The 23797-nt window shown below is 46.0% G+C and overlaps 1 protein-coding gene across 1 annotated transcript in view; it reads left to right on the top strand.

Moving 5' to 3' along the window:
- Nucleotides 1-23797, top strand: part of dmxl2 (Dmx-like 2) — a gene marked incomplete at its 5' end in the record, with an annotated part of 37001 nt that overhangs the window by 4662 nt on the left and 8542 nt on the right. Inside the window, 38 exons of the mRNA XM_079287463.1 lie at nucleotides 1860-1985; nucleotides 2239-2310; nucleotides 2439-2517; nucleotides 2702-2840; nucleotides 5669-5735; nucleotides 5849-6021; nucleotides 6451-6631; nucleotides 6758-6938; nucleotides 7234-7452; nucleotides 7546-7817; nucleotides 8491-8748; nucleotides 8934-9163; nucleotides 9296-9498; nucleotides 9672-9793; nucleotides 10233-10322; nucleotides 10460-10568; nucleotides 10654-10773; nucleotides 10911-11138; nucleotides 11330-11616; nucleotides 12232-12404; nucleotides 12505-13144; nucleotides 13379-13696; nucleotides 13794-13913; nucleotides 14191-14326; nucleotides 15411-15521; nucleotides 15683-15852; nucleotides 16083-16180; nucleotides 16278-16443; nucleotides 16918-17182; nucleotides 17278-17483; nucleotides 17620-18015; nucleotides 18643-18825; nucleotides 18962-19258; nucleotides 19356-19547; nucleotides 19631-19707; nucleotides 20473-20603; nucleotides 21139-21384; nucleotides 23533-23720. Of these exons, the coding sequence (XP_079143589.1) occupies nucleotides 1860-1985; nucleotides 2239-2310; nucleotides 2439-2517; nucleotides 2702-2840; nucleotides 5669-5735; nucleotides 5849-6021; nucleotides 6451-6631; nucleotides 6758-6938; nucleotides 7234-7452; nucleotides 7546-7817; nucleotides 8491-8748; nucleotides 8934-9163; nucleotides 9296-9498; nucleotides 9672-9793; nucleotides 10233-10322; nucleotides 10460-10568; nucleotides 10654-10773; nucleotides 10911-11138; nucleotides 11330-11616; nucleotides 12232-12404; nucleotides 12505-13144; nucleotides 13379-13696; nucleotides 13794-13913; nucleotides 14191-14326; nucleotides 15411-15521; nucleotides 15683-15852; nucleotides 16083-16180; nucleotides 16278-16443; nucleotides 16918-17182; nucleotides 17278-17483; nucleotides 17620-18015; nucleotides 18643-18825; nucleotides 18962-19258; nucleotides 19356-19547; nucleotides 19631-19707; nucleotides 20473-20603; nucleotides 21139-21384; nucleotides 23533-23720 (7269 nt within the window). The remainder of the gene's footprint in view (nucleotides 1-1859; nucleotides 1986-2238; nucleotides 2311-2438; nucleotides 2518-2701; nucleotides 2841-5668; nucleotides 5736-5848; nucleotides 6022-6450; nucleotides 6632-6757; nucleotides 6939-7233; nucleotides 7453-7545; nucleotides 7818-8490; nucleotides 8749-8933; nucleotides 9164-9295; nucleotides 9499-9671; nucleotides 9794-10232; nucleotides 10323-10459; nucleotides 10569-10653; nucleotides 10774-10910; nucleotides 11139-11329; nucleotides 11617-12231; nucleotides 12405-12504; nucleotides 13145-13378; nucleotides 13697-13793; nucleotides 13914-14190; nucleotides 14327-15410; nucleotides 15522-15682; nucleotides 15853-16082; nucleotides 16181-16277; nucleotides 16444-16917; nucleotides 17183-17277; nucleotides 17484-17619; nucleotides 18016-18642; nucleotides 18826-18961; nucleotides 19259-19355; nucleotides 19548-19630; nucleotides 19708-20472; nucleotides 20604-21138; nucleotides 21385-23532; nucleotides 23721-23797) is intronic.

Raw genomic sequence — 23797 nt, 5'->3', positions numbered from 1 at the left:
CCCTGTTTACCGAAGTTGTAACTGCTTTGTCAAAGTTAATGTGTGACAGAGAGGACATATTTATCCAAAGGCAGCAACGTTCTTGATGTATGTGCAGCTTACATGACTGATGGGAGAGAAGCCTAGCTGCTTCAGGGTTGTACTCATTAAGTCAGCAGATGGATGAGCTACATGTTCTTGGGTGTAGTAGATCAGTGGCCTCTAAATGCTGTCTGTCGCACAATCAAGTAAATATCCTGACAGCTAGCTAAACATTACATTTATTAGAATGGGCATCCGGCAGGCGTTGGTGTCAAACTTATTTGCCTTTTATTGAAATAAATTCTTTGTTGAATAAGAGTTCTAGTGTCATCGTTGACTTACTTTAAAGATCTGTCAGACTGGCTCTCCAATACTATTACCCCTCAGTAGATGCACGCAGTCTTGCAGACTGATCTCTTAAAATAGAGTGTTTATTTAAAGACCAAATCGTACCATTATCATTGAAATGGCAGATGTAATTCTCTAGTAATGACTGTTGGGTATCTCATTCCATGTTAAAAAGATCCCAAAAAATGATCTATAAACTGATTTCTCATTTGATGAAGACACGAACGACATTTTAGTGCTTATGCTGTTAAATCTTCAATCTGTAAATCATTTTATCAATGTTTACCACGACGCCATGATGCATTATGTTGCTGCCATTAGTGAATCATCCAACTTTGTAATGCCATCCCTCAGTACTTGTGTGTGTGTGTGTGTGTGTGTGTGCGCATATAGATTTGTGGATGTTGAAAGAAATACAGGACACACAAAAGCCCAAAACTAAAAGAACAAAGCGGTGATGATAGGTCATCCTGTTTAAGCCAGACACACTCCCGCTTACAGTGCCAACCTGGCGCAAGGTCCTACCCACCAGGTCCAAATTACCTTGCTGACAAATAGTGTGGATAAGACTCACATATTGTGTGTGTGACGATGTACAAAGCAGTCCTAGACAGTGCATGACGGTGACCGCTTTTAACTCCAGCTGTAACGTGCAGGAGCAAATGCCGCAGGATAGTGAAGCGCAGAACGGGCCTCCCTTACTTCTCTCTCTACCGGTTTCACATCTATGATGTAAAGTATGTTCAGACCTTACAATCGTCTCTATAACTTTGTCCTCGGCTGTTATGCAACTGGCTGTAACGCTGTCCCGCTGTGTGACCCAGTGGTTCTCCTCCTGTTCTCCTGAATAATGAAAGGCACAAGCAGTCATCGTGGCTGTACTGCTGCTTCGTGGCCGGCTTGCCCGTCTCCCAGGTGCTGCTGCGGTTGCTGCCACTCTGCACATGGTTGCCAAACGCCAGCGAACACCATTGTCTCAGTTTACCTTGCTGCCCATGATCCAAATCTTAGCACAGGTTTTGGCCATTTAGCATGGGCAATTGTGTTAGCTGTGTTTGTCTACTTATTGCACACGAGTAGGTGTTATTTCTGCCACGTGAACCAGCCTCTTATGAAAGTTGTTCTGTTATGTGTTGCTGTGCTGGTTTTATCCTGCCAATGCTAGGTTGGTTGTTGATGGTAACTGCCATTCTGTCCTAATGCAAAATTCATATTGGTGCCATCGAGTGCCATGATGGTCTGCTTTTATTAATTGATGACATTTATTGTATATTTGATTTAAATGTATTCATGTTGAAATTCAAAGCATAAGAAACATACTGAATGGAGCTGCAAAGCAGTGAACTATAAGAAATATTACGTTTATTAATAGATGACTCTGTTTTCCATATTATCCAAAGCATTAATGCATTTTGCAGTAATATTTGCCATTTATTTTATTGTGGCGCGATATGATTTGGTTCCACTTCCTGCGCACATTTGTTTTTCAGGCCTATGGCTCAGGTTGTGATCTCGTGATCTTGGCCAGTGACTTCGACTGTGTCCAGATTATCCCGGGAGCTCAGAATGGAAACATACAGGTGGGCTGTGTGGAGTGCTCCCACCAGCTTGGCAGGGTAAGTGTTGACTGCATACTCAGACACACTCCCACACGCAGTTTTTCGTTTCTCCGTGTATCCATTGTGCTGAGCAAAAATAAGTGCGTTTAGCCCTGCGTTCTGCTCCCGTCCTGTACTGCCCATGCTGTCCTCTCCTTGCTATTCTGCTGTCCCGCACCACTCCCCACCTAACCCTCTCCCGTGGGAATGGCTGTGCAGAAGCACTGATGGGGTGAGTAATGTGATGATGAACGCGGCTCTTTATTTTTAGATCGCTGCATCCTACGGAAACACAGTCTGCATCTTTGAACCTCTTTCTACCAACCCAAACAAACGCCACAAGGTGAGCACGACTGTCTGGATTTCAGACACGTATAGTTAGTAGTTTAAATCCAATATCGAGTGAGCTTAAAATCACACTCGTGTGCCAATAACATTGCATGGTGTGTGTCGCTCTCCTATCACTAACAGCAGCTTAACTATCAGTGGCAAAAGACAGGACAGTTCTTCCTCGATGCCATCACCTACAACCTGGCCTGGGACCCACAAGGTACGCAAAATGCTTTCTGTGTTTAACCGATTCACTGACTAAATTAATCCACACCGCGCAGAGCTCCTATTACAGCCCCCTGTGGTTTGTCTGGGACGACATGTGTTATATAAGAGTGACAGTGCGCATGTGGCTCTGTGTACCGTGGGATAAGGTGTGTAACACAGGGCTCTCGTGTCCACAGGGAACCGTATCCTAGCAGCGACTGAGCGGCTCCAGCTATGGGCTCCTCCTCTGGCATACGCCCTGATAGAGGAGGAGGAGCTGACTGAGGACAAGCCCCATCCCGTCCTCAATGACTGGAACTGTGTCTGGCAGTGCAAGTACGTTTCTTTGTGCTTTTGCACGTAACTGTAAAAGCATCTGATATGATTGACATTGAAAAAAAACGTTCTGCTTCCAGGTAATGTGCAGCAGATTCACAATCCAAAGATAAGTTGGTATAGAGCCAAGTACAGTCATACAGAGCTGCTTTACAAGACAATGGTGTGGTGCTGTTTTGATGAGGCAAATATCCTGGTAGATAGCTAACCAGTAAATAGATTGCTGTCAAACAGACCTGTGTGTCTTCATTCCTTTTTGCCTTTCTGAACTCGTGTTCACACATGAAGGTTTGTCTGCACTATTGTAAGCCACTCTTTAGTTGGGCTGGGACGATATGCTCCCAGTTCGATACTTTCACGATAATTGGGTGCCTATTTAATATGTATTACTATTTTTCAGTATACGTCGATTCCACATGTATTGCAATTTGATATATAGGGTTTATTGCGATTTCTTTAGTTTTGTGTCACTGGACCATTGGAAAAAGTTGAATCATACACCTCTCTGAAAAATCTCTTAATTGATAAAGTAAAAAGACTTTCAGCAAGTATGTGGTCAGAGATGTCCTGAAGTCAAATCTATCATTCTTTAAAAAAAAAAAAATGCAATTTAATTTACAAGGGACACAGGTAACATGTTTTATACTTCTGGTGAATATAATCCAATTAAACGTATTTCCATGTATGTATTTTGTTTACACCCTTTGTGAGCATCTCGTAGTAGCTGCACTGGGCCTTCGATGACCCACGCAAACTCACCCTTTCCAAGCTCAAGTGAAATCAAAACAATAAGACGTCAATCATTCCACATTTACAAAAAGTCCATTTCAGAGAATGACTTCAGGCGCTCAAACCACCAGCTCATCAAGTTAAAAACGATGCAAACGCTCAGCTACCGCAGCCATCTCTGGCGCGCGGGTTTTTCCTAGTAAACTACAACAAATGGACCAAGAGCGCCCCCTCTTGGGCAAAATACATCTATCAAATAACAGCATAAACATCACACGCATTGGATCACAAGCCATAAACCAAACACCAACAATACAAAGTAAGATTGATTATCTCACAGCAGCAAATTCGAACAGCAAACAAATCGTAATCAACTCCATAGATCATTAAATAAAACAGGACTCACCAGTCACGTGATCAAACAAATCGATCATCTCGTGGTCTCTTTTTTTCAGCTAAAGAAGAAGCTCCATCTCGATTAAGATGACGCCACTGCCACAGACAGTCTCGTTTGTCCAGTTGTATATTTGTGTGCAGTAAGGTTTGATGCGTTTAACTCGTTACATCTCTTTTGAAAGTACCAATCCGAAAACAAGAGTCCAAAAGTTTGGAGCTGTGCGCCATGGCCCGTTGCGCAATGGATGGAGTCCGCGTGAAGGTGGTCGCTGATGTGTGGGAACGGTTCCACCAGAACCTTCTTTCCCCTCACATACCGGGCCCACGAACCCGAAGCTGAAGGTCCAACTTCTCCTCGACACCTTCATTATTTACAAACCCGAGTACGAGTGACACCTGTGCATCATTGTTGATATCCGCGCTCTCGTCGACCATGATTGCGACACTTGTTTTTTTTTTGCGTATCTGCTCTCGTGGCCAAGTGAAAACACAGGTGCGATAGTAGCTTTGTAATTGCCCATCGACCACTGTCTGTTCAAGAGCAAGCAAGGAAAATAGTTTTTCCGACACTTGCTGTTCGCTTATTTAGTTCACAGTCAATAAGCGTCGGTTAAGTTTCCCCGTGAAGCCCTTGCATGCCTGCGCGAGCACTACGAGATTCGGCCTTGGTCTCGTTCACATATCCCAATTTTATCTTGAAAACTTCGCCTTAAAAAACGGAATCCGCCACGAATCTGCCAGGATGTCAATTGTCTTCGCCGGTTGTGTTACCTGCCTCACGGGGACGAAGAAATACCTCCGCTTATTGGTTGATTATAATGACGTCACCCGAGGCCTGCTAGCTAATGGTCACAAATCAAATTTCGGTTGGTCAATTCTGTTGTCACTCTATATTTATGCCAATTTACGTTACACTTCTTGTCACAGCGGGCCTTGAGGGCTGCAATGTAATAAGAAGAAGAGCAGACTGCTCCGAATATTGGATGTATGGCTAAGATAGTAACTGAAATCGAACCAGAATTATTTTTAAAAAATCAAAGAAATTACTTCAATAACATAAAAAGTATTTCTTATAATGATGTATTATAATTCTTTATAATTACTCATTTAAAATACATTTTATGAGCTAAAAAATTACACTTCAAAATAATAGCGCCTGCAGTCCCTGGTGCACTCCTTTTAGCTTCAGCCATGTCGAGCTCTGCATTTCCTGTCAATGAAACCCAAAGTGTTTTTTTTGCTTTGTGTCATGTTTACCATGCTTTGGATTTAGAATGTGAGGTGTATCCCCACTGATCTTGGTTCCTCTTCGGTTTTCTTCTTGTTTCTGCTTTGTTTTTCTTGAAATGCATCAAAAAATCACTATATATATATATATATATATACACATACATATATATATCGGTGAATCAAATTTTCCCCACCCCAACTCTGTTGAGTCTGTGGCCTGTGTTTGAAGCTGTGTAAACAGACAGATAATGCCATGCAAGTAATTGTTATCTGATGACACATGTGCCGGAAAGCCACTAAAACAGGGAAGTGCAAGCTCTGAAATTACCAGCAATGGAGATCATGCACAAAGTAACCACACATACTCATTGACAGCTGACAGGAGAAGCGCTTGTTTGTTATTTCTGTGGCGAGTGTCCCATGGAGAAGTGAATACAGCTGATACCACTGTTTACGCTTGTGTTTCGATCTAGGACTGCAGCTTCTGTTCACGTTGCCAAGTGGTCTACTGATGGGGAGTACTTTGCAACAGTTGGGAAGGTATGCGATTCACGTAAACACATTGCAAAACAGCAGATTGTTGAACAGTTTTTTTTCCTCGCTGAAGTGTTTATTTAATTCATGCATGTGTGTGTGTGTGTGTGCATACGCAGGATGACTGTTTACTTAAGGTGTGGTATCCCACCACGGGCTGGCGTTCTGCAGTGGTGGTCCACGACCCCTCCGATAAAAGGCCTCCTCCTGTTCACTTCTCCTTTGTTTACCTGGCCCATCCTCGCTCTGTCACCGGGATGTCCTGGAGGAAGACCAGCAAGTACATGCCCAAGTAAGAAAGCACACTCACACACACAATCACAATCACATGGTCAGGGTGGCCAGTGACAGTTGATTTTGAGTCTTTTCTAATGGACAGGGGAGTAAAATTCTTTATTGTATACAATGCTAACAATAACTACATTGTTTTTTATCCTGTCCTGGCTTTGTCTGTTAGAGCCAATTTGAATGGTTCAAAGTTGCAACATTGATGGATAAAAAAAACAACCCTTAATATTTACAGTATTGAAATACCTAGCTATACCACAAGTTGCTGTGTGTTCGGTGCCTGCATGTTAAAAATTGGTGAATTGGTGGTGGACGCAGCCAGTCAGAGGGAGCTCTCTGTTTTAACGGGGCCTCTCCTTATATGTCACTTGAGCCTTTCCTTCGAAAGTCATTACTGATTGTGTAAGAGTTGCATCGTCTCGTTTTTCTCCAGGGGTTCGGTGTGCAATGTGTTGCTGACGTCCTGCGAGGATGGTGTGTGTAGGTTGTGGTCGGAGACCCTGCTACCGGAAGACAGCCTGCTCGGAGGACAGATCTCTGAGAACACGCACTCCTTCAGCTCCAGCCTGCCAGGACTGGCCGGAAATAAGGACAAGATCCAGCATGCTTTGGAGGTGCACTTGCTTTACTCAGTCAACGCTGATCGGAATTAATTGCTCAAAGAAAATATCGAATGCGTAAGATTTCTTTTTAGCATACACCTGTTCTCTGTGTTTTATTCCTGTGCTTTGCTTGATCAGTCCATCCATCACCTGAAGCATCTGCGCCGCGGCCGGCGACGATCCTCTGCTTTGGTGGCACACAGTGAGCTGCTGCCCTCTCAGCTTGGCACGCAGGACGCACACACTCACCGCCACATCGCTCATCACGCCAATGCCCTGTGTCACTTCCATATCTCCGCCAGTATTAACCCCAACACAGGTAGGGGGTCTTTGCCTTCGAGATTAATTTGACAATAGCTTATACGACAATTTAGTTTGTTTTAAAACTTAATTGATTAAATAAATGGCTTTTATTGCAGAACATATTAAAATACAATTTGTTTTGCATGTGATATAGCAGAAATGACTTCTGTGACTTAAAATAAATGCAACACATTCAATGCAGCTGTGAACCTTCAGTCGAAGCTTGCGTAATATTTTATTCAGCCTTTTCCCTTTGCACTCCTTTTATCCATATGTCCCTTCCTCCTCCTACCGACCTCTTCCTCGGGCAGACATCCCATCAGTGCTGGCTGACTCTGCAGTGTTCAACCCAGACGATGGCTCCGGTGGTGGAGGCTTCGTCGTACACTGGCTCAACAACAAGGACCTCAGCTTCACTTCCTCCATGGAACTCTTTATGCTGCAGCTCCGTAAATTCTCTGAACAGCAGATGGACCAGACCACTGAGGACCCGCTGGACCCTGAAGGATCCCCGATGAAGTTTGACTTTGGTATGAACCCCACAACCAGGCCATTCCTTCAAACTCATTAGCGTAAAAGCCACATCATTTTGTAAAAGCAAATCGTTTTTTCCTGGGTTCTAGACCTGGACGAGGGATCTGACAAAGCGTCCTCTGAGCAAGGTGAAGAGGGCGAGCCGGGAGAGCAGGGAAGCACTAAGGCGTCCTCCCCAGGGTCCAATTCCAGCATGCCTTTGCCCTCCATGCTGCTGGAGAGGAAGATGGAGACTCTGATCACAGAGTGGAACAAGAGCCCAGACATGTTGTTCACCATCCATCCTACTGATGGATCTTTCCTGGTGTGGCATGTGAAGTATTTGGACGAATTCAACCAGGGAATCTTCAGACAGGTCCAGGTGAGCAGAACATTTTTTCCATATTAGTAACTCTGCTGCTTTAAATTCAACAGTGAATCGCTTGCTCATTCACTTACTCATACACGCATAGTGGCAGCAGTGACGCTCTACTTCAACTTTGTCTCAAATGTAAGGTGAGTCAGCACTCCTCCATCCTTATGCAAGACTCCGAAATATTCCCCTGTGCATGTGGGCTAATAAAACCTTGTCATGATTCATAAAACCATCGCTCCTTAGTAATATGTATTTTATATTTGGAAGTATAATATGTACAATTAACAATTAGGTTAATGAATCCACAATAATCCAATTGACTTCAAAATAAGAAGCTACTACCTGAATGTTCTTTCCATGTTCTTTGCTAAAGAGAAAGAAGGAGAGATGACAGATTCATTCGTGTTGGAGTTCAGTGAATCTGGAATTGGAAGTTGCTCAGCCTTATCCTAGCTGCCACAAATATGTTCACACGGCACTTAACAGGCCCGTACTTATTGTGCTTACTTGGCATGTGCTGCAATGATACACTATGCGGACACATAGCTCTTTATGTTCATAACAAGAGAACGCACGTTGGCATAAATTGCTAACTAGGTCACTACAGGGCTGAAGGACTGTAAAGAATATGTGCCTGTGGTCCTAATGGTTAATTTCCCCCCTCCATTTCTCCCATTAGGTGTCCTTCTCCTCACGTATTCCGGTGGCATTTCCTACAGGTGACGCCAACTCACTGAGTAAAAACATCCTGATGTACGCCTGCACTTCGACCGAGGGTGCCGGGGAGCAGGGGCGGATGGTTCAGCGTGTCTCCCACTCTGCTTCAGCCTCGGCAGGCCTCGGTTCACCTGCGCTGGCTGCCTCTCTAAACCCTCGCCCTGGCATCAGTCCTGCCGTCATGATGGTCTCCAAGCATGTCGACGGATCTCTCAACCAGGTAAAAGATTATTACGGACAAAATGTAGAGCTTGGGATGCACCATTTTCTCTTAAAACCTTTCTAACATTCCACACACCGACACCGTCAGTTCATGTCCAAGGCAAATGAATGTACCTATCGGTTTGTGTGTATTCCTCCTTCTCAGCACTCTCTAATTCATTTTTGGGTTCCCTCTGTCTGCAGTGGGCAGTGACATTTGCTGAGCGCTCTGCCTTCTCCAACGTAATGACCGTATCGCACAAGTTCCGGTACTGCGGCCACCGCTTCCATCTGAACGACCAAGCCTGCCACACAGTGCTGCCACTGCTGCTGACCTCCTCTCACCACAATGCTCTGCTCACCCCTCCCTCGGCGCCTGGCAGCCTGGAAGGAGAGCAGCCCCCTACCTTTTCCCTACCAAAGGGACCTCGCAGGTACAGCACGATAGGGGAGGCAGAGGTTGAAATGCCATAGACTGTCATAAATGACAGGCTTTCATAACTGATGGGTCTTTTTTTCCCCCTGCGTGGAAAGGTTCTAACGATGCATTTCTTTGTCAGTAGCAGGAAGCAGCTTCGTAATGCAGCTACAAGGACCTTCCATGACCCCAACGCCATCTACAGCGAACTTATCCTATGGAGGGTGGACCACATTGGACCCCTGTCCTGCACTGGAGGGGTCTCCGAGCTGGCCCGTATCAACTCTCTGCACACCTCAGCCTTCAGCAATGTTGCTTGGCTACCTACGCTAGTACCCAGCTCTGTACTTGGTAAACACACCATGCATTGTTTTATTTTAACCCCAGTGGTTCTTGTTGTGCGTACCTTCTTATTGCCTGCCAAGATATACACATATATTTATGACTGTGCCTTAAAAGCAACAATAGGCCTTTTACAGTCTCACCGCAGGACTTTCCAACTGACTTTGTGTCGCTTCCCTCAGGAACTTACTGTAACAGCGCCAGCGCCTGCTTCGTGGCATCCGATGGTAAAAACCTGCGTCTCTATCAAGCTGTGGTGGATGCCAGAAAACTACTGGATGAGCTGTCAGACCCCGACACGTCCGTGAGTGGACGTCACTGCACACAAATACAATAATGTTTTTGCTCATTGGATTGCTCATTGGACGTGATCGTCTCTGTTTAGAGTCTCTGTTCAGTGAATTTTATGTTTCTGGGTCTCAGTTTTTGTCACAAAGGACCGAGAATCGAGTCCAAAGCAGAGTTGTGGGTCACTATTGGGCGTACATGCAAGCGTACGTGCAAGCAAAACAACGATACTCTACATCAGGAACACAGATCTATGTTCTTCATGAATCTCGTTTTTCTATCTCTTGCTTCATAACAACCACCAGTCGACCCTCTACTTCAAATCCTTATGTGCAATATTTACGTGCACCACATTAATGGTTTCAAATGCAGTAAACTGAATGGATAGTTTACCAATTTCCATGTGTGTGTGTGTGTGTGTGTGTGTGTGTATGTGTGTGTATGTCTCTGTTTAGAAACTGGTGGGCGAGGTGTTCAACATTGTCAGCCAGCAGTCCACTGCCAGACCTGGATGTATCATCGAGTTGGACGTCATTACAAATCAGGTTAGTAGCTGCTCTGTGTTTTTCACACCCACCTCAGATCAGTGGTGTACAGGAGTTCAGCACCTGGAATCCTGAAACCTTCTGGTCAATAGACAAACTGACCTGTTGCTTGATGCTTTTTTTCCATGTGCACCCAGTGTGGCGCCACCACCCAGCTGCTGCATGTCTTCCAAGAGGACTTCATTCTAGGTTACAAGCCTCAGACAGAACCAGAAGCATACACACTGGCCTTTCCATGTGGCGAAGGTATAGCACACCGTCACAATTTGTGTAGATCTGCTTCCTGATGCTTTGTCCTTGGAGGACAATCATGTAATTTTACTTTATCCAGATTACCAACCTGCCCCGTTCTCCGAGAAGTTCTTCCTGGTGGTGATTGAAAAGGATCTCAACAGGAACTCTGTCCTGCAGATGTGGCACCTGCACCTAAAATCTGTGCAGGCATGTGTTGGTAAGTGTAGGGTCCACACAGCTGAGCAGTTTGCTGGACATTTTTAAGCATGAATCTTAAATGTGAAGCCTACCTTTTTTTCTTTCTTATCTCTGTTAAACTTACTGAGGCGTATTCCTGCATTCCTCTGTCTCCAGATGAGCAGAGCCCAGATATCAGCTTCCAGAGCCAGCTGGTGGTTCCCAATCAAGTCGCGAATGCTGACTCATCTCCAGAGACCTCACCTATCAGGCCCCTGCCTCGCTCAGCCTCTACAGCCAACTTGCAATCAGCCAGCAAACTCATCCTCAGCTCCAAGCTGGTGTACAGCAAGCGGCTCGACCTGCCCCACGGTGTGGAGGTTACCAGGGCCACCCCCTCTGCAGGTAGGCATGTGCACACAGTTGTCACACATGTGACTCACACCTTGTTGTTGTTGCCAAACTAAAAGGAATGTGTAAAACGTTCAGGCAGATTTAAAGGAGTGCTTGAAAAATCAATTTACCATATGTTCCGTAGAAACCAAATAACCAGGTTGAAATTGTCTCTGTTTTTCCTCTTTTCCTCTTCCGGCCAGGTCATCTGAGTTCCTCGTCTATCTACCCTGTGTGCCTGGCTCCGTACCTGATTGTCACTACCTGCTCTGACTCTTGCGTGCGGTTCTGGCGCTGTGCCGTGGAGGGTGATGACGGGCATAGCGAGGGTGACCGGGACAACCGCTCTTACCGCTGGGAGCCCTGGGCCCTGATGAATGAGGAGGAAGACAACAACAGTGCTGTGTGTGTGTCCGGGCGGCCTGTTGCGGTGTCCTGCTCCTACATCGGCAGGCTGGCCATAGCCTTTAAGAAGCCGAGACAAGGGCAGGTAGGAAATTAGAATTTGGCTTCTCTTTTTTTCCGGTGTATTGTACTAAAAACCTATTAAATTTAGCGGTCGCAATCATCTTGAGTTTGACTGTTGCAATAAATATGTAAATGCAGCAAACAAACACAATTTGGCGGCATAGCCTGGGTCCTCCAAAAATAGATAACAATTCCATATATTAGCACGTGAATATGTATTTATGTAAAACAGAGAGTTGTAACGGAGGAAGTAGATAAGGTAAAGCACATTATACACTGAGGTCTGTGCTAACCTCAGCCATTAGTGAAAAGGAAGCGATAAAACCCGACTATCTGAGGATCTAATTCCATATCCTGTCTCCACTCTCTATTTTAAGTATGGGGAGCTGGATGTCATGGAACTAAAAGTGATTTGAGGTTTATGAACAGCAGTCTGGGTTATGAGCCTGGGTTTTCAGTGTACTTCAGGATGTGATACAGTATAGAGGTCTGTGTGGGCACCGATGAGGTATTTTTATGAGCCCATCACTTTGTCCTGTATTGTATTTACACAATGCCTGGTCGACTGGTCCACAGTGTCCACAGTGTCTTCAGATTTGACGTATTCTAAGAAATCCGACTTTTTTCTTCTCCTCAGCTGCAAGGTTCTGGAGAGGACTTCTCCATGCATGTGTCCATCTACGAGTGTGAATCCACCGGTGGCTCAGAGTGGGTTTTAGAGCAAACTCTCCACCTGGACGACTTCACCAGACCCTCGTCAACCCTGGATCCAAGAGTCAGTGTGGACTCCAACCTCTTTGTGTACAGCAGGTCAGGAGGGCACTGCTTGTGTGTTTGTATCATATTTCGTCGGCCATTTTATGTTTACCAGTATGGGTGTCTCACAAGTTAATCATTTTCTCCATGCCAGGTCTGACCTGTACATGAGCAGAGACCACAGCTCCCCCAACATTAAGCACTACGTTCACTTGGACTGGCTGTCAAAGGAGGACGGATCTCACATCCTCACAGTGGGAGTGGGATCCAACATTCTCATGTACGGCCGTATCTCCGGCGTGGTCAATGAGCCGACGAGCAGCAAGGACGGGGTGGCTGTCATCACCCTTCCTCTAGGGGGCAGTATCAAACAGGGCATCCGCTCACGCTGGATCCTGCTTCGGTCCGTGGACCTCCTGTCCTCCGTGGACGGCACGCCGTCTCTGCCAGTCTCCCTGTCCTGGGTGAGGGATGGCATCCTGGTGGTGGGCATGGACTGTGAAATGCACGTGTATGCCCAGTGGCATCAGGACAAGAAGCCTGGGGAGGGAGAGGAGGGCAACCTATCATCCGCAGACATTGCTGGAGGCCAAACCGCAGTTTTTGAAGGAAGAACCAGATCAAAGAGTGTGTTTGAAGGAAGTGTTGCGGTGGATGAGGCCCTTCGTGCCCCGGCGGGACTTCAGGAAGGGGGACTGTTTGAAGCAGCTCACTCTTTGTCTCCGACTCTTCCCCAGTACCATCCCACCCAGCTGCTGGAACTCATGGACCTGGGCAAGGTTCGCCGTGCCAAGGTGAGTTTGTTTCTGCCTTTTTCAGTGAACCCAAAAAATGCTAAAATCTCTCATTTGCTCATTCTACATCATTAAAATCACTAGCAGGCTAAAGTACAGTGAGGCCTAACCTTTTTTGGTTTCGACTAACCAAAAAGACGGATGCCAAGAGACACTGTTTACTCTAGATAAACAGGGATATGTGGTGATCTGGCTCTTCATGGCTTTTTAACCCACTGCTCTTCTGTCGATCAGGCCATACTCGCTCACCTGGTGAAGTGCATTGCCGGGGAAGTCGCTGTGGTGAGGGATGTGGAGGCAGGTGAGGGCGGAGCCAGGAGACATCTGTCCCGTACTATCAGCGTGACTGGCAGCACAGCAAAAGACACCATTGTGGCCGGCCGCGACGGGGGCAGGGACTACACCGAGATCAACTCCATCCCTCCCTTGCCCCTCTACTCCCTCATGTTGGCTGACCTAGACACCTCGTACAAGGGAGCGGAAGAAGCCGCTAAGGGTGATGGCGATGGATCCCAGAAGTTAGCAGAGAACCAGTATTCTGACCTCTTCCAGGTACAAAGAGTTAAGAGAGCTCTGATTTTTAATTTTTTTTCTTTGTTAAAGGTGTAGTCCACTAATACATTTGGCTGGTCTCCTCCTGTGTTGACAGGTCCAAACCGTTACCACAGATGACTTTCTGAACTTTACCGCCGACAAACCAGAGAAGAAGTCTCGGGTTATCAATCTCTCTCAATATGGACCGACCTACTTTGGCCCGGAGCATGCTCAGGTATTGCTGTTCTGCATTTAAAAAAGGGAAATTGCACTGTTAACGTAGGCTATTTATGGTAACATCCAAAAATGAATGTTTTAAATCCTTTTTAATAAAGAGGGGAATAAAAGGGAGGAAATAGAACAATAATAATACGGTAATAATAGGCCAGTCTGCACAACATTTCCAGTAATGGCACACATTGTAAATTCCATCAGTACGACACCATCTTTGAATGCCTTTTTATCTGTCGTTCTGAGTTTCTCTTTGCTCTCTGCCTTCCTCGTGTGCCCAGGTGTTGTCCAGTCACCTCATGCACTCAAGCCTACCAGGACTGACCCGACTAGAGCAGATGTTCTTGGTGGCCTTGGCCGATACTGTTGCAACCACCAGTGCTGAGGTCACCAGCTCCACGGATCAGAAGTGCACAGGTCAGCATATATGTTGTGCATATAGGTTACAATCACATTTGTGATACAGTAGATTTTCTAACACAGAGTAAATATAACCTACTGCACCAAGGTTTACTGGGGTTAGGGACTGCTGGGTCTGTATTCCTTGAACAGGAGCCATGACCACATTAAGATACATAATGTCAAACCACAATAAACACTCCTGCCTTATATTGTAACACTCAAAATAGGTTTAACCATCCACAGTATCTTTTGGTTACTTCGCCTCACAGATGTCTCTTTGTTATACGCCTTTTTAACGAGCAAAATAGTTCTTGCTCTCGGTATTTCATGTACTGATCCAACAAAAGGTCGTCGTTAAAATGACCTCTTCTCTTTTTCTGCAGTGTGTGGTTGCCTTTTAATTCTTTCATTTTTTAGCAATCCAAGCTCTTATGTTCAGGAGGTTCTTTCATGTCCAAGAATCCTAAACTTCAAGAGACGGACCACCTCCAGGGTCTTGATTCTGTAGCTGTCCCAGCGCTCTGATCTGTCAGGGGGAAGACAAGTGACAAAAGAATATTTCCTTTGCGGATGAATGAAGTTTTACCTTATTTTGTACTTTGTATATAAGACACAAGATGCACTCATGCCTGCAGATCGGACTTGTGTTGGCCTTAACGTCTACCAGTCCATAAACTGTTACCCTTGGTAAGAGATTGTATTAAAGTTGACTAAAGATAATAGACATAAACTCTAAGCATCATTTCTCTTGTTTGTGTGTTCATGGATATGGTTAATCTCCAGCCATCAAATCTTTATTAACATAAACAGTGCTTATACTGTTCCTCTTTAACTGTATGTATACAGACACTGCACCAATTTTCCATCCTTTTTATTTTGTCTTTTGAGGGGAAGACATTAGCAGGTTGTTCCAGGGCTAAGTAAGCACAGAGAGGGTGTGAAGGTTCAGGGACAAGAGACGCAGTCACTGACAGGATTGCGTGAACTCAAGTGATACTGGAGTTTCAAAGGGCTTTGCTCTGTGGCTGCCATTTTAGTCGAGTGGTCGGTGGAACAACAGTGACGAAGCTGACAGCTCCCTGGCGCCGTGTTTGTGTAGGTGGCGAGGCCCTCGATGAGTGTGGACTGAGGTACCTGCTGGCCATGCGTCTTCACACCTGCCTGCTCACCTCTCTGCCCCCCCTCTACCGCATGCAGCTGCTCCACCAGGGTAACTATACGGCTGCTGTGGAACATAAAGGAAACGTTGTTTTGTGTGACAATAATACCACAGTACTGACAGATTTTGTGGTCATGAGGTGTCGATTTCCAGTGCGTTCGATCTTTGCAATGAACCTCGGATGTATCTATCTCTCTCTCTCTCTGTGGCAGGCCTGTCAACATGCCACTTTGCATGGGCCTTCCACTCGGAGGCCGAGGAGGAGCTGCTGAACATGATCCCGGCCATGCAGAGAGGCGACCTGCAGTGGTCTGAGCTCAAAGCCGTCGGAGTGGGTTGGTGGGTTCGCAACATCAACACTCTGCGGAAAATGGTGGAGAAGGTACTCGGACAAATTCAGACAGAATCGACAGTTTCTAAGATCAGGACAGTGATGCAAACAATTACAGAGAAAAGGAAATATGGGCTCCACAGGATATCGTAGCTAACTCTGATATTTCAGACCACTTACAGAATGTTCTGTATTGGGGGGAATGTTGGTTGACATTTGTACTGCAAAAAAAGTGACTTGAATTCCTGATTTTAATAACTGTGATGTTTGTGTGTAATCAGTTGGGTAAAGCTGCTTTCCAGAGGCACAACGACCCTTTAGATGCTGCGCTGTTCTACTTGGCCATGAAGAAGAAAGCTGTCCTGTGGGGGCTCTTCAGGTGGGACATCGTTTCGGAGCACAAAACCATTAAACACTGAGTTCCTGTTTTAATTTCAGTTTAGGGGATGCTAAGCGGTGTGGTTTCATTCTCTCAGGTCTCAGCATGATGAGAAGATGACTCGGTTCTTCAAGAACAACTTCACTGAAGACCGCTGGCGAAAGGCAGCTCTGAAAAATGCTTTCTCCCTGCTGGGAAAGCAGCGCTTTGAGCAGTCCGCTGCCTTTTTCCTACTGGCTGGATCGCTCAAAGACGCCATTGAGGTGTGAACAGCACACACGGACACAGCTTTTTTTACTGTTGAGTCTCCTCCGACACTCTATTGTAATCCCCCTCACAGTGGAAACTTGGCATAGCCTTGTTTTATGGAAATACAATATGAAATGTGTGACGTTGTGTTTTGTATGAGAGTCAAATCAATGCATCACTAGCATAGCAGATATCTGTTGCTTGGAGAGTTGTACATTCTGCAGCCTTTTAATCACATGAGAGAAGTTACACTGATAAGATGCATGAAAAAGGCTGCATGGTTTTCCTTGGCCAGGGTTTTCATACCGCATAGTCAAAATATACAGATAGACAAAACAGAAGCATGAGCTTTGTATTGATTGCAGTGGAAATAACAGCCTCAAAATTCCTTAATTTTCTGCGCTTTATGCTTGCTTGTACTTGCATTTTCTTACCAAACTGCCGTTTTGACTGACTCCCACCTCTCCTCTGCTGTTCCATGTGTGTAGGTGTTGATGGAGAAGATGGAGGATATCCAGTTGGCCATGATAGTAGCGAGGCTGTACGAGGCTGACTTTGAGAATTCATCCACCTGCCAAGGCCTCCTTTATGAGAAGGTCCTGGGCTGTAACAGGGACGGGAGTGGTTACCACTGTTCCAGACTTCACCCGGACCCGTTCCTCCGCAGCATAGCCTACTGGATCATGAAGGATTACACACGAGCTCTGGACACACTGTTGGAACGGATCCCCAAAGAGGATGATGAAAACCCTGGTCAGTTGTTTGCAGACATGTTGGTATTACACAGCATGAGCCCCGAAAACCGATGTTCACAGGATTTCTGCTTTTCTTTCTCCTCTCTGTATTAGACGTGGCGGTGAAAGCCTGCAACCCTGTGGTGTTTAGTTTCTATAACTACCTGAGGACACACCCTTTGATCATCCGTCGCCACTTTGCAAATCCAGAGGGCACAGCGACAACTGTGGGCCTCACTGCTGAGAAGAAGAACATCGCAGATGAGATCAACCTCATAGAGCGCAAACTCTTCTTCACCACTGCCAATGCACACTTCAAGGTGGGCTCATCAATAATAATATTCAACCCAGTTCCTCTGATGAAGTTGTTTTTCCTCTATCGACCTCTCCTATTGCAGTTGTTTTACAGACTGATATATGCAAACAGTACATAATAAGTGCTTGAATTTTCTGTAGGTGGGCTGCCCAGTTCTGGCTCTGGAAGTGCTCTCCAAGATTCCCAAAGTTACCAAGAAGTCTGGTTCCTCACCTCTCCGCAAAGCATCATCCAAAGGCAACGTAAACTCGACCCAACCCCTGGAAAATGGCACCCAGGGAGGCGTGGAATGGGGCTCCCCCGCAGCCCCTGTGCATGCCTGGGGAGGCAACGATAGTGTGGGCGGGTTGGACTGGAGCCAGCCTCTGGTCAAGACGGAGGAAGACGAGCTGAAGCTGGACTGGGAACAGGCCAAGGAAGATGATGAGGAGGATGATGATGATGATGGTCTGACCATGAAGAAACCAGAGGCTAATACCAAAGCAGACGGAGGCTCCGAGAGTGACGGCCCCAAACTGCAGAGCGAGGACTCAAAGGTAGGAATAATACATCTGGAATGTTTCTAGTGTAGGATGATTTGACATACTTGAAACATTAAACAGTTGTCTATTTTAAATAATAGTTAATTGTGTTGTATCTAAGTTATTGCAAAGTTATTGTTTAGTTTTGGTTTATAAATTTAAACCTGTGTTTCCTTAGCCAGAACAGCAAACACGCTGACAGTCATTTTGATGTCATGTAAAGATGAATATTGGCCCAGAACCGTTTCTCTGCTGACTTTACTGGGATATGTAATAATTGGGGCATTATCTGATTCACAACCAGAAGTCTGGCATTCAAATGAAACTCATTTGGGTTTAACGTATCAGATAAAAGCAGCTGAACTGGCGTGACACTCGGCCAAAAGGGGAGATGAGACTTGCATCCATCTTCAAGTTTTTTTCTGGAACGTTCCAAATTAGTCATTTGAAAAATAAAGCCTCACTATGTTCAAAAAATATGCACGTTTTGGTCAAGTATGCACCCAGAAATGATTCATGGAAGCTTGTAGAAAGTGCAGACTGGAAATCGCGATTTTTGGACAACCCAAAAACACTCCGGGCTTCACAGCGAATCGGCACGACTTCCGTCCTATTCCGATAACTCGCTCTCGTATATGTCAGAGTGAGTCCGAGGTGGACGTGATAGCGGAGCAGCTGAAGTTCCGTGCCTGTATGAAGATCCTGATGACAGAGCTGCGTACGCTGGCCACGGGCTTCGAGGTGGACGGAGGGAAGCTCCGCTTTCAGCTCTACAGTTGGCTGGAGAAGGAGATAGCAGCCATGCATACCATCTGCAACTACAAGGTACACTTTGATCATATGTGATGTAGTCTATACCACCTGATATTCGCTTGTGCATTACTAGAAATTAGGAAAGGTATTTTTTTTCCTTCTTCCTGGTTGACCATTGTTATTCGACATCAATTTTGTTAACACAAAGGTGGAGGGGAAGGATGAAGATTCAGAGGTGGAGCGCTGGAGAGAGCGCACAGCATCAGTGGACATATCGGACGACGCCCTGGAGCGTACAGACGCCGGGGCCTACGAGCGTCACCACATGGAGCGACGCCGTCTTCAGGCCAAGCAGCAGCACTCTGAGAGGCGCAAGGCGTGGCTGAGGAAGAACCAGGCCCTGCTGAGGGTGTTTCTGTCCTACTGCAGCCTCCATGGAGCCAAGGGAGGAGGAGTCACCTCTGTTCGCATGGAGCTTCTATTCCTTCTGCAGGAGAGCCAGCAGGTACACACAAACACACAGACGTTCCACTGGATTAATGCAAAAACAATCCTCTTTTCAGCAAAAGCAAAATGTTCCATCTGTCTTTGTCACTCCGTAGGAGACCACGGTTAAGCAGCTGCAGTCTCCTCTGCCCCTGCCCACTACGCTGCCTCTGCTATCCGCGTGCATCGCCACCACCAAGACGGTCATAGCCAATCCAGTTCTCCACCTCAGCAACCACATTCACGACATCCTCCACACCGTCACCCTCATGCAGACCACGCCGCATCCTGAAATCTTGGATGATCGGGTCAGAACTCGAATATGAATCCAGACTTTATATGAACATTTTGATGTTTTAGTAAGTTAAATGCGTCTGTCTTCCACCCTCAGGTGAATGCTCTGCACACACTAGCAGCATCTCTGTCTGCTTGCATCTATCAAGCACTGTGTGACAGCCACAGCTACAGGTAACTGTGCCTCGGCCCAACGGTCTCTGCAAGGTTTTGATTTGTCTTCAAGAAAAAAGAAATGTCTTCACCAGAACAGCATCATTGTAAGCTAAATAAGTCGTGATAAATGTCGGGTAATTTGCTCTTGATACTCAGCTTAGCTAACCACTAGGGGTGTAACGGTTCACAAAACTCACGGTTCGCTACGATACAGTGGAGCCACGGTTCGGTACGTTTCGGTACAGTAGAAAATTATAAATGCCAGAGAAATGTACTTGATTTTAAAATATATTTATTCATTACAACTAACATCATGAAGTTATTCTTTGACTTTGAACAATGATGGAACTATACCTGAGTGACCCAACTTCTGGGGTGTCTTCTTAGCAACACATAAGCATAAAAAACAAAAACTGCTCCTTAATGTTATGGAATATTGTTACTTACATCTTGAAAAAGAGATTTTTAATCTCAATGGGACTACCTGGTTAAATAAAGTTTTTTTATTTTTTTATTTTTTTATTTTCTTTATTCAAGCGTATTCGGTTCATCATGCGTACCGAACCGTGAGCCTCGTACCGAACGGTTCAATAGGAATACGCGTATCGTTACACCCCTACTAACCACACACTGACTCTAGCTCAGACAGGAGACACAAAAACATATATTGAAATGTTTCTTCTTATTTCATCCTGGAAAAGAAAGCCAGTGACCATGTTTCCCAAAGTGTTGAACACACTGCACATGTTTTGTATGGTTACCTTTCTGTTGTTGGCTTTGCAGCAGCCAGACAGAGGCCAACCAGTTTACAGGGATGGTGTACCAGGGCCTGCTGCTCAGTGAGAGGAAGCGGCTTCGCACAGAAAGCATTGAAGAACATGTGACTCCCAACTCCGCTCCAGCACAGTGGCCAGGTAACAAAGTCATTGCTTTACCAACCACCTGGGGTTCCGTTTGAGTGAGAGTCTTAACTAAAGGCAGAAAATGAGAACGATTTTTTTTTTTCTTTTCTAAAAGGACAACTTTGCTATCAGGGGATGGCTCTTCATTAACGTTTTAATACTCTCAAGAATGGTTTTAATGAGATTGAAGCGAAGTCAGATCATATTCCATACTCGCAGAATGCATAGAAAAGGAAAACGGCATATGTGTGAGCATCAAAGACGGCATTCAGAGAGAATATGAAAAGGAGCGGAAGAGCAGAGCAAAGCGGGCCGTCTGTGTTTATGCAGAGAGGCAGATGGTGTTCTATAATAGGAGCTTCATGGCCTCTGGGAAGGGAATAGAAAGACAGACTGATCATGCAAATGTTTCATAAATGGGTTCTGCACTGTGCACAGATAGTGTTTTATCCTGCTGTGGAAGGTTTTTTTTGTGTTTTATATTTTACAGGTTAATCTTTTGACGCAAATGCCATGTGGTGTGTGCACGTGTGTCCTCTCTCTGCAGGTGTGTCGTCCCTGATTTCTCTGTTGACGTCTGCCCGGGAGGAGGACCAGCCGAGGCTCAACGTGCTGCTGTGTGAAGGGGTCATGGCTGTTTATCTTGCACTGCTCATTCATGGCCTGGGCACCCACAGCAGCAATGAACTCTTCCGCCTGGCAGCACACCCCCTCAACAACCGCATGTGGGCCGCTGTCTTTGGGGGAGGGGCCAAAGTCATCATTAAGCCAAAGAGGCTTGAGGCCCCACCAGGTAGAATTATTAGTTTGTTACTATTTTGTTAATTACTAATACCTTGTATGTCCACCGTCACCGTCATTGTTGTCTTTCGTCTTCCTCCCTGGTCTTCATGATCTATCCCTGTCCCTGTACTCTTTTCTTGTCGTTGTCCTCTTTCCACATCCTGACTTATCTCTGATCTGAGGCAATGCTTCCATCCCTCAGGCCTGTCTACATATTGACATAGACATACACTTAGTCCTGTCCAGTTGATGCTCCTAAGATGCTGCTGCTGTGTGGTGCCTTGTGTGAGTGTGCCCTCTGCCCTGTGTCCCAGTGCCAGCTGATTTTCAGGCAGCCAGGCCAGAGGACTCTCAAGAGGCAGGAAGACCTGAGCAGAGCAGCCTCACCCCAAACCCCACTCGCATCCCCACTGAAACTCAGTGCCCCAAACAACCCCCTCCTCCCGTTTCAAGGGGAGAGGGGTTGGGCACTGTGGCACCAGCAACTAAGACCAGCTGTGAGTAACTGGGCTGGTGGATTGCAGTGCTGGTTTGCAGGATTGCAGTGCATGGTAACTGTACAGGTTTGCATTGTTGCGGATGCTTGACTTTCCCCTCTCTCTCTCTCTCTCGCGCAGCTACTGAATGCCCATAACAAACAACAAAGCTCACTAGTGCTATGAAGACATTGTCATGTGTGTTCAGTGTTATGATAAGCCAACAGCTGTGTGTGTGTGTCCGTGTGTGTGCGAGTGTGTGTGTACTGCAATGCATGTACATGTTGTGTCCTCTATGCTCATCTCATTGTGTCATTCCTATTGTGCCACCGAAGCAACAGCTGGGAGTGTTCAGAGGCCAAGGCTGAGCAGCGCTCTCAGACTAAATCTGAATCTGAGACTAAACCAGGTACACCTTGAGAGGTCGTCAGCCAATGAAACAGCTTCCGTAGAGCCGGAGCTCCACATCTAGCTGTGTTTTGTCCCTTTCGTAGCCTTTTAAAAAAAAAAAAGAATGTGAATGGACCAGAGTTACTGTATGTCAGTAGTTTGTAGTCGAGGTAACACCTACATCACAGAAATTGAGCCGTTTCCTGAGTAGCTCTGTCTGTTTAAGTCTGAGTCTGATGACTGAACTTGACTGTTCATTCATATTCATTAGGCCAAAGTAATCTGTGCTCACATTGTGTTTGCGGGGGGGGGGGGGGGGGAGATACGGGCTGGCATTTAGACTCGATATCCCCGTAGAGTGTGAAATAGCTCTCAGCAAAGCCAAGAGCCTTTTGAAGAGCTGGTTAGGGGGTTCTGAAATGCCAGCCGGGTTTATAGGACTCACTGCGCCAAATGTGAAAACTCTGCCCTTTGGAGTGCCCCTGCGAAATCACATGCATGTCTCAACAACACAACCATACACACATGTTACACATCGATCATGTTCCGATTAACGCTCATTCAAAAACAAAATGACCATTGTTGCAGTCACCAATCTCATCGTGTTTGCCTCCCTCAAGTGCTGTGGATACAAGACAACGCTCAGCACATGACTGCTCAACTAAGTTTGCCGTCGTTGTTTGATGTGTTTTCTGTGTGTACTCTGTGCCACGCGCTTCAACATCTACACTGATTCAATTATGTAATGGTCTGTGTGGTATCCGTGTGTCTAACTGCACTGTCTACTCTGGTTTGTGTCTTGTCTTGTTTTGTCTGGTGCCATGCCAGATATAGTCACCCAGGATAATGGTGCAGGCTTGTGCGCAGCCTAGTGTGTCTTGCCCTGTGCTTCCATCCTAAACGCGTGTGTGTGTGTGTGTGTGTGTGTGTGTGTGCATTTGTGTCTCTTTTCCAAGTGTATTGATTTTCGTTTGTGTGCTGTGAGTCATCAAGGTCGTAGAACTCAAAGATATTTTGCAGACGGGAACCAAATTTCAGTCAGGACTACGGTTAATGTTCAAAGTTTATAATTCAGCTCCATCAAGGATGTAGGATTTTTGTAGGGTGTGGGTGCAATTCCCTTCCTCCTTATCTATTTCTTGACCTTCTCTTGGCTTCAATGCGAGTCTCGGCTCGTCCTCGTCCTTTTATACAAAACTGCAGCACACTGCAGTCTGCTGCAAACTGACCTGATCGGAGTTCATTGTGTTTGAAAGATACCATCTCTTCGTTGTTGTCCCCCCCCCTCCCAGCAGCGCCTCCTCAGCCCCCAGCGGAGGATGACCGATACAGACGCAGGTTCAACATGAGGATGCTCGTTCCTGGACGCCCTGTGAAGGAGGCGCCAGCCACGCCGCCTCCTGTGCCCACAGAGAGACCCGTATACAGGGAGAAGTTCATTCCCCCAGAGCTGAGCATGTGGGACTACTTTGTGGCCAAGGTAAGGCATTCCATTCCACACATGTTGAATCGACTGATGAGATCTGTGACTCGTAGTCTTCAGGTCATTAAAAAGTT

The sequence above is a fragment of the Melanostigma gelatinosum genome, assembly GCF_949748355.1.
Source record: "Melanostigma gelatinosum genome assembly, chromosome: 2".
Lineage (NCBI taxonomy): Eukaryota > Metazoa > Chordata > Actinopteri > Perciformes > Zoarcidae > Melanostigma > Melanostigma gelatinosum.
The sequence above is the reverse complement of the archived record's forward strand: the minus strand, read 5'-3'. Positions and strand labels throughout refer to the sequence as shown.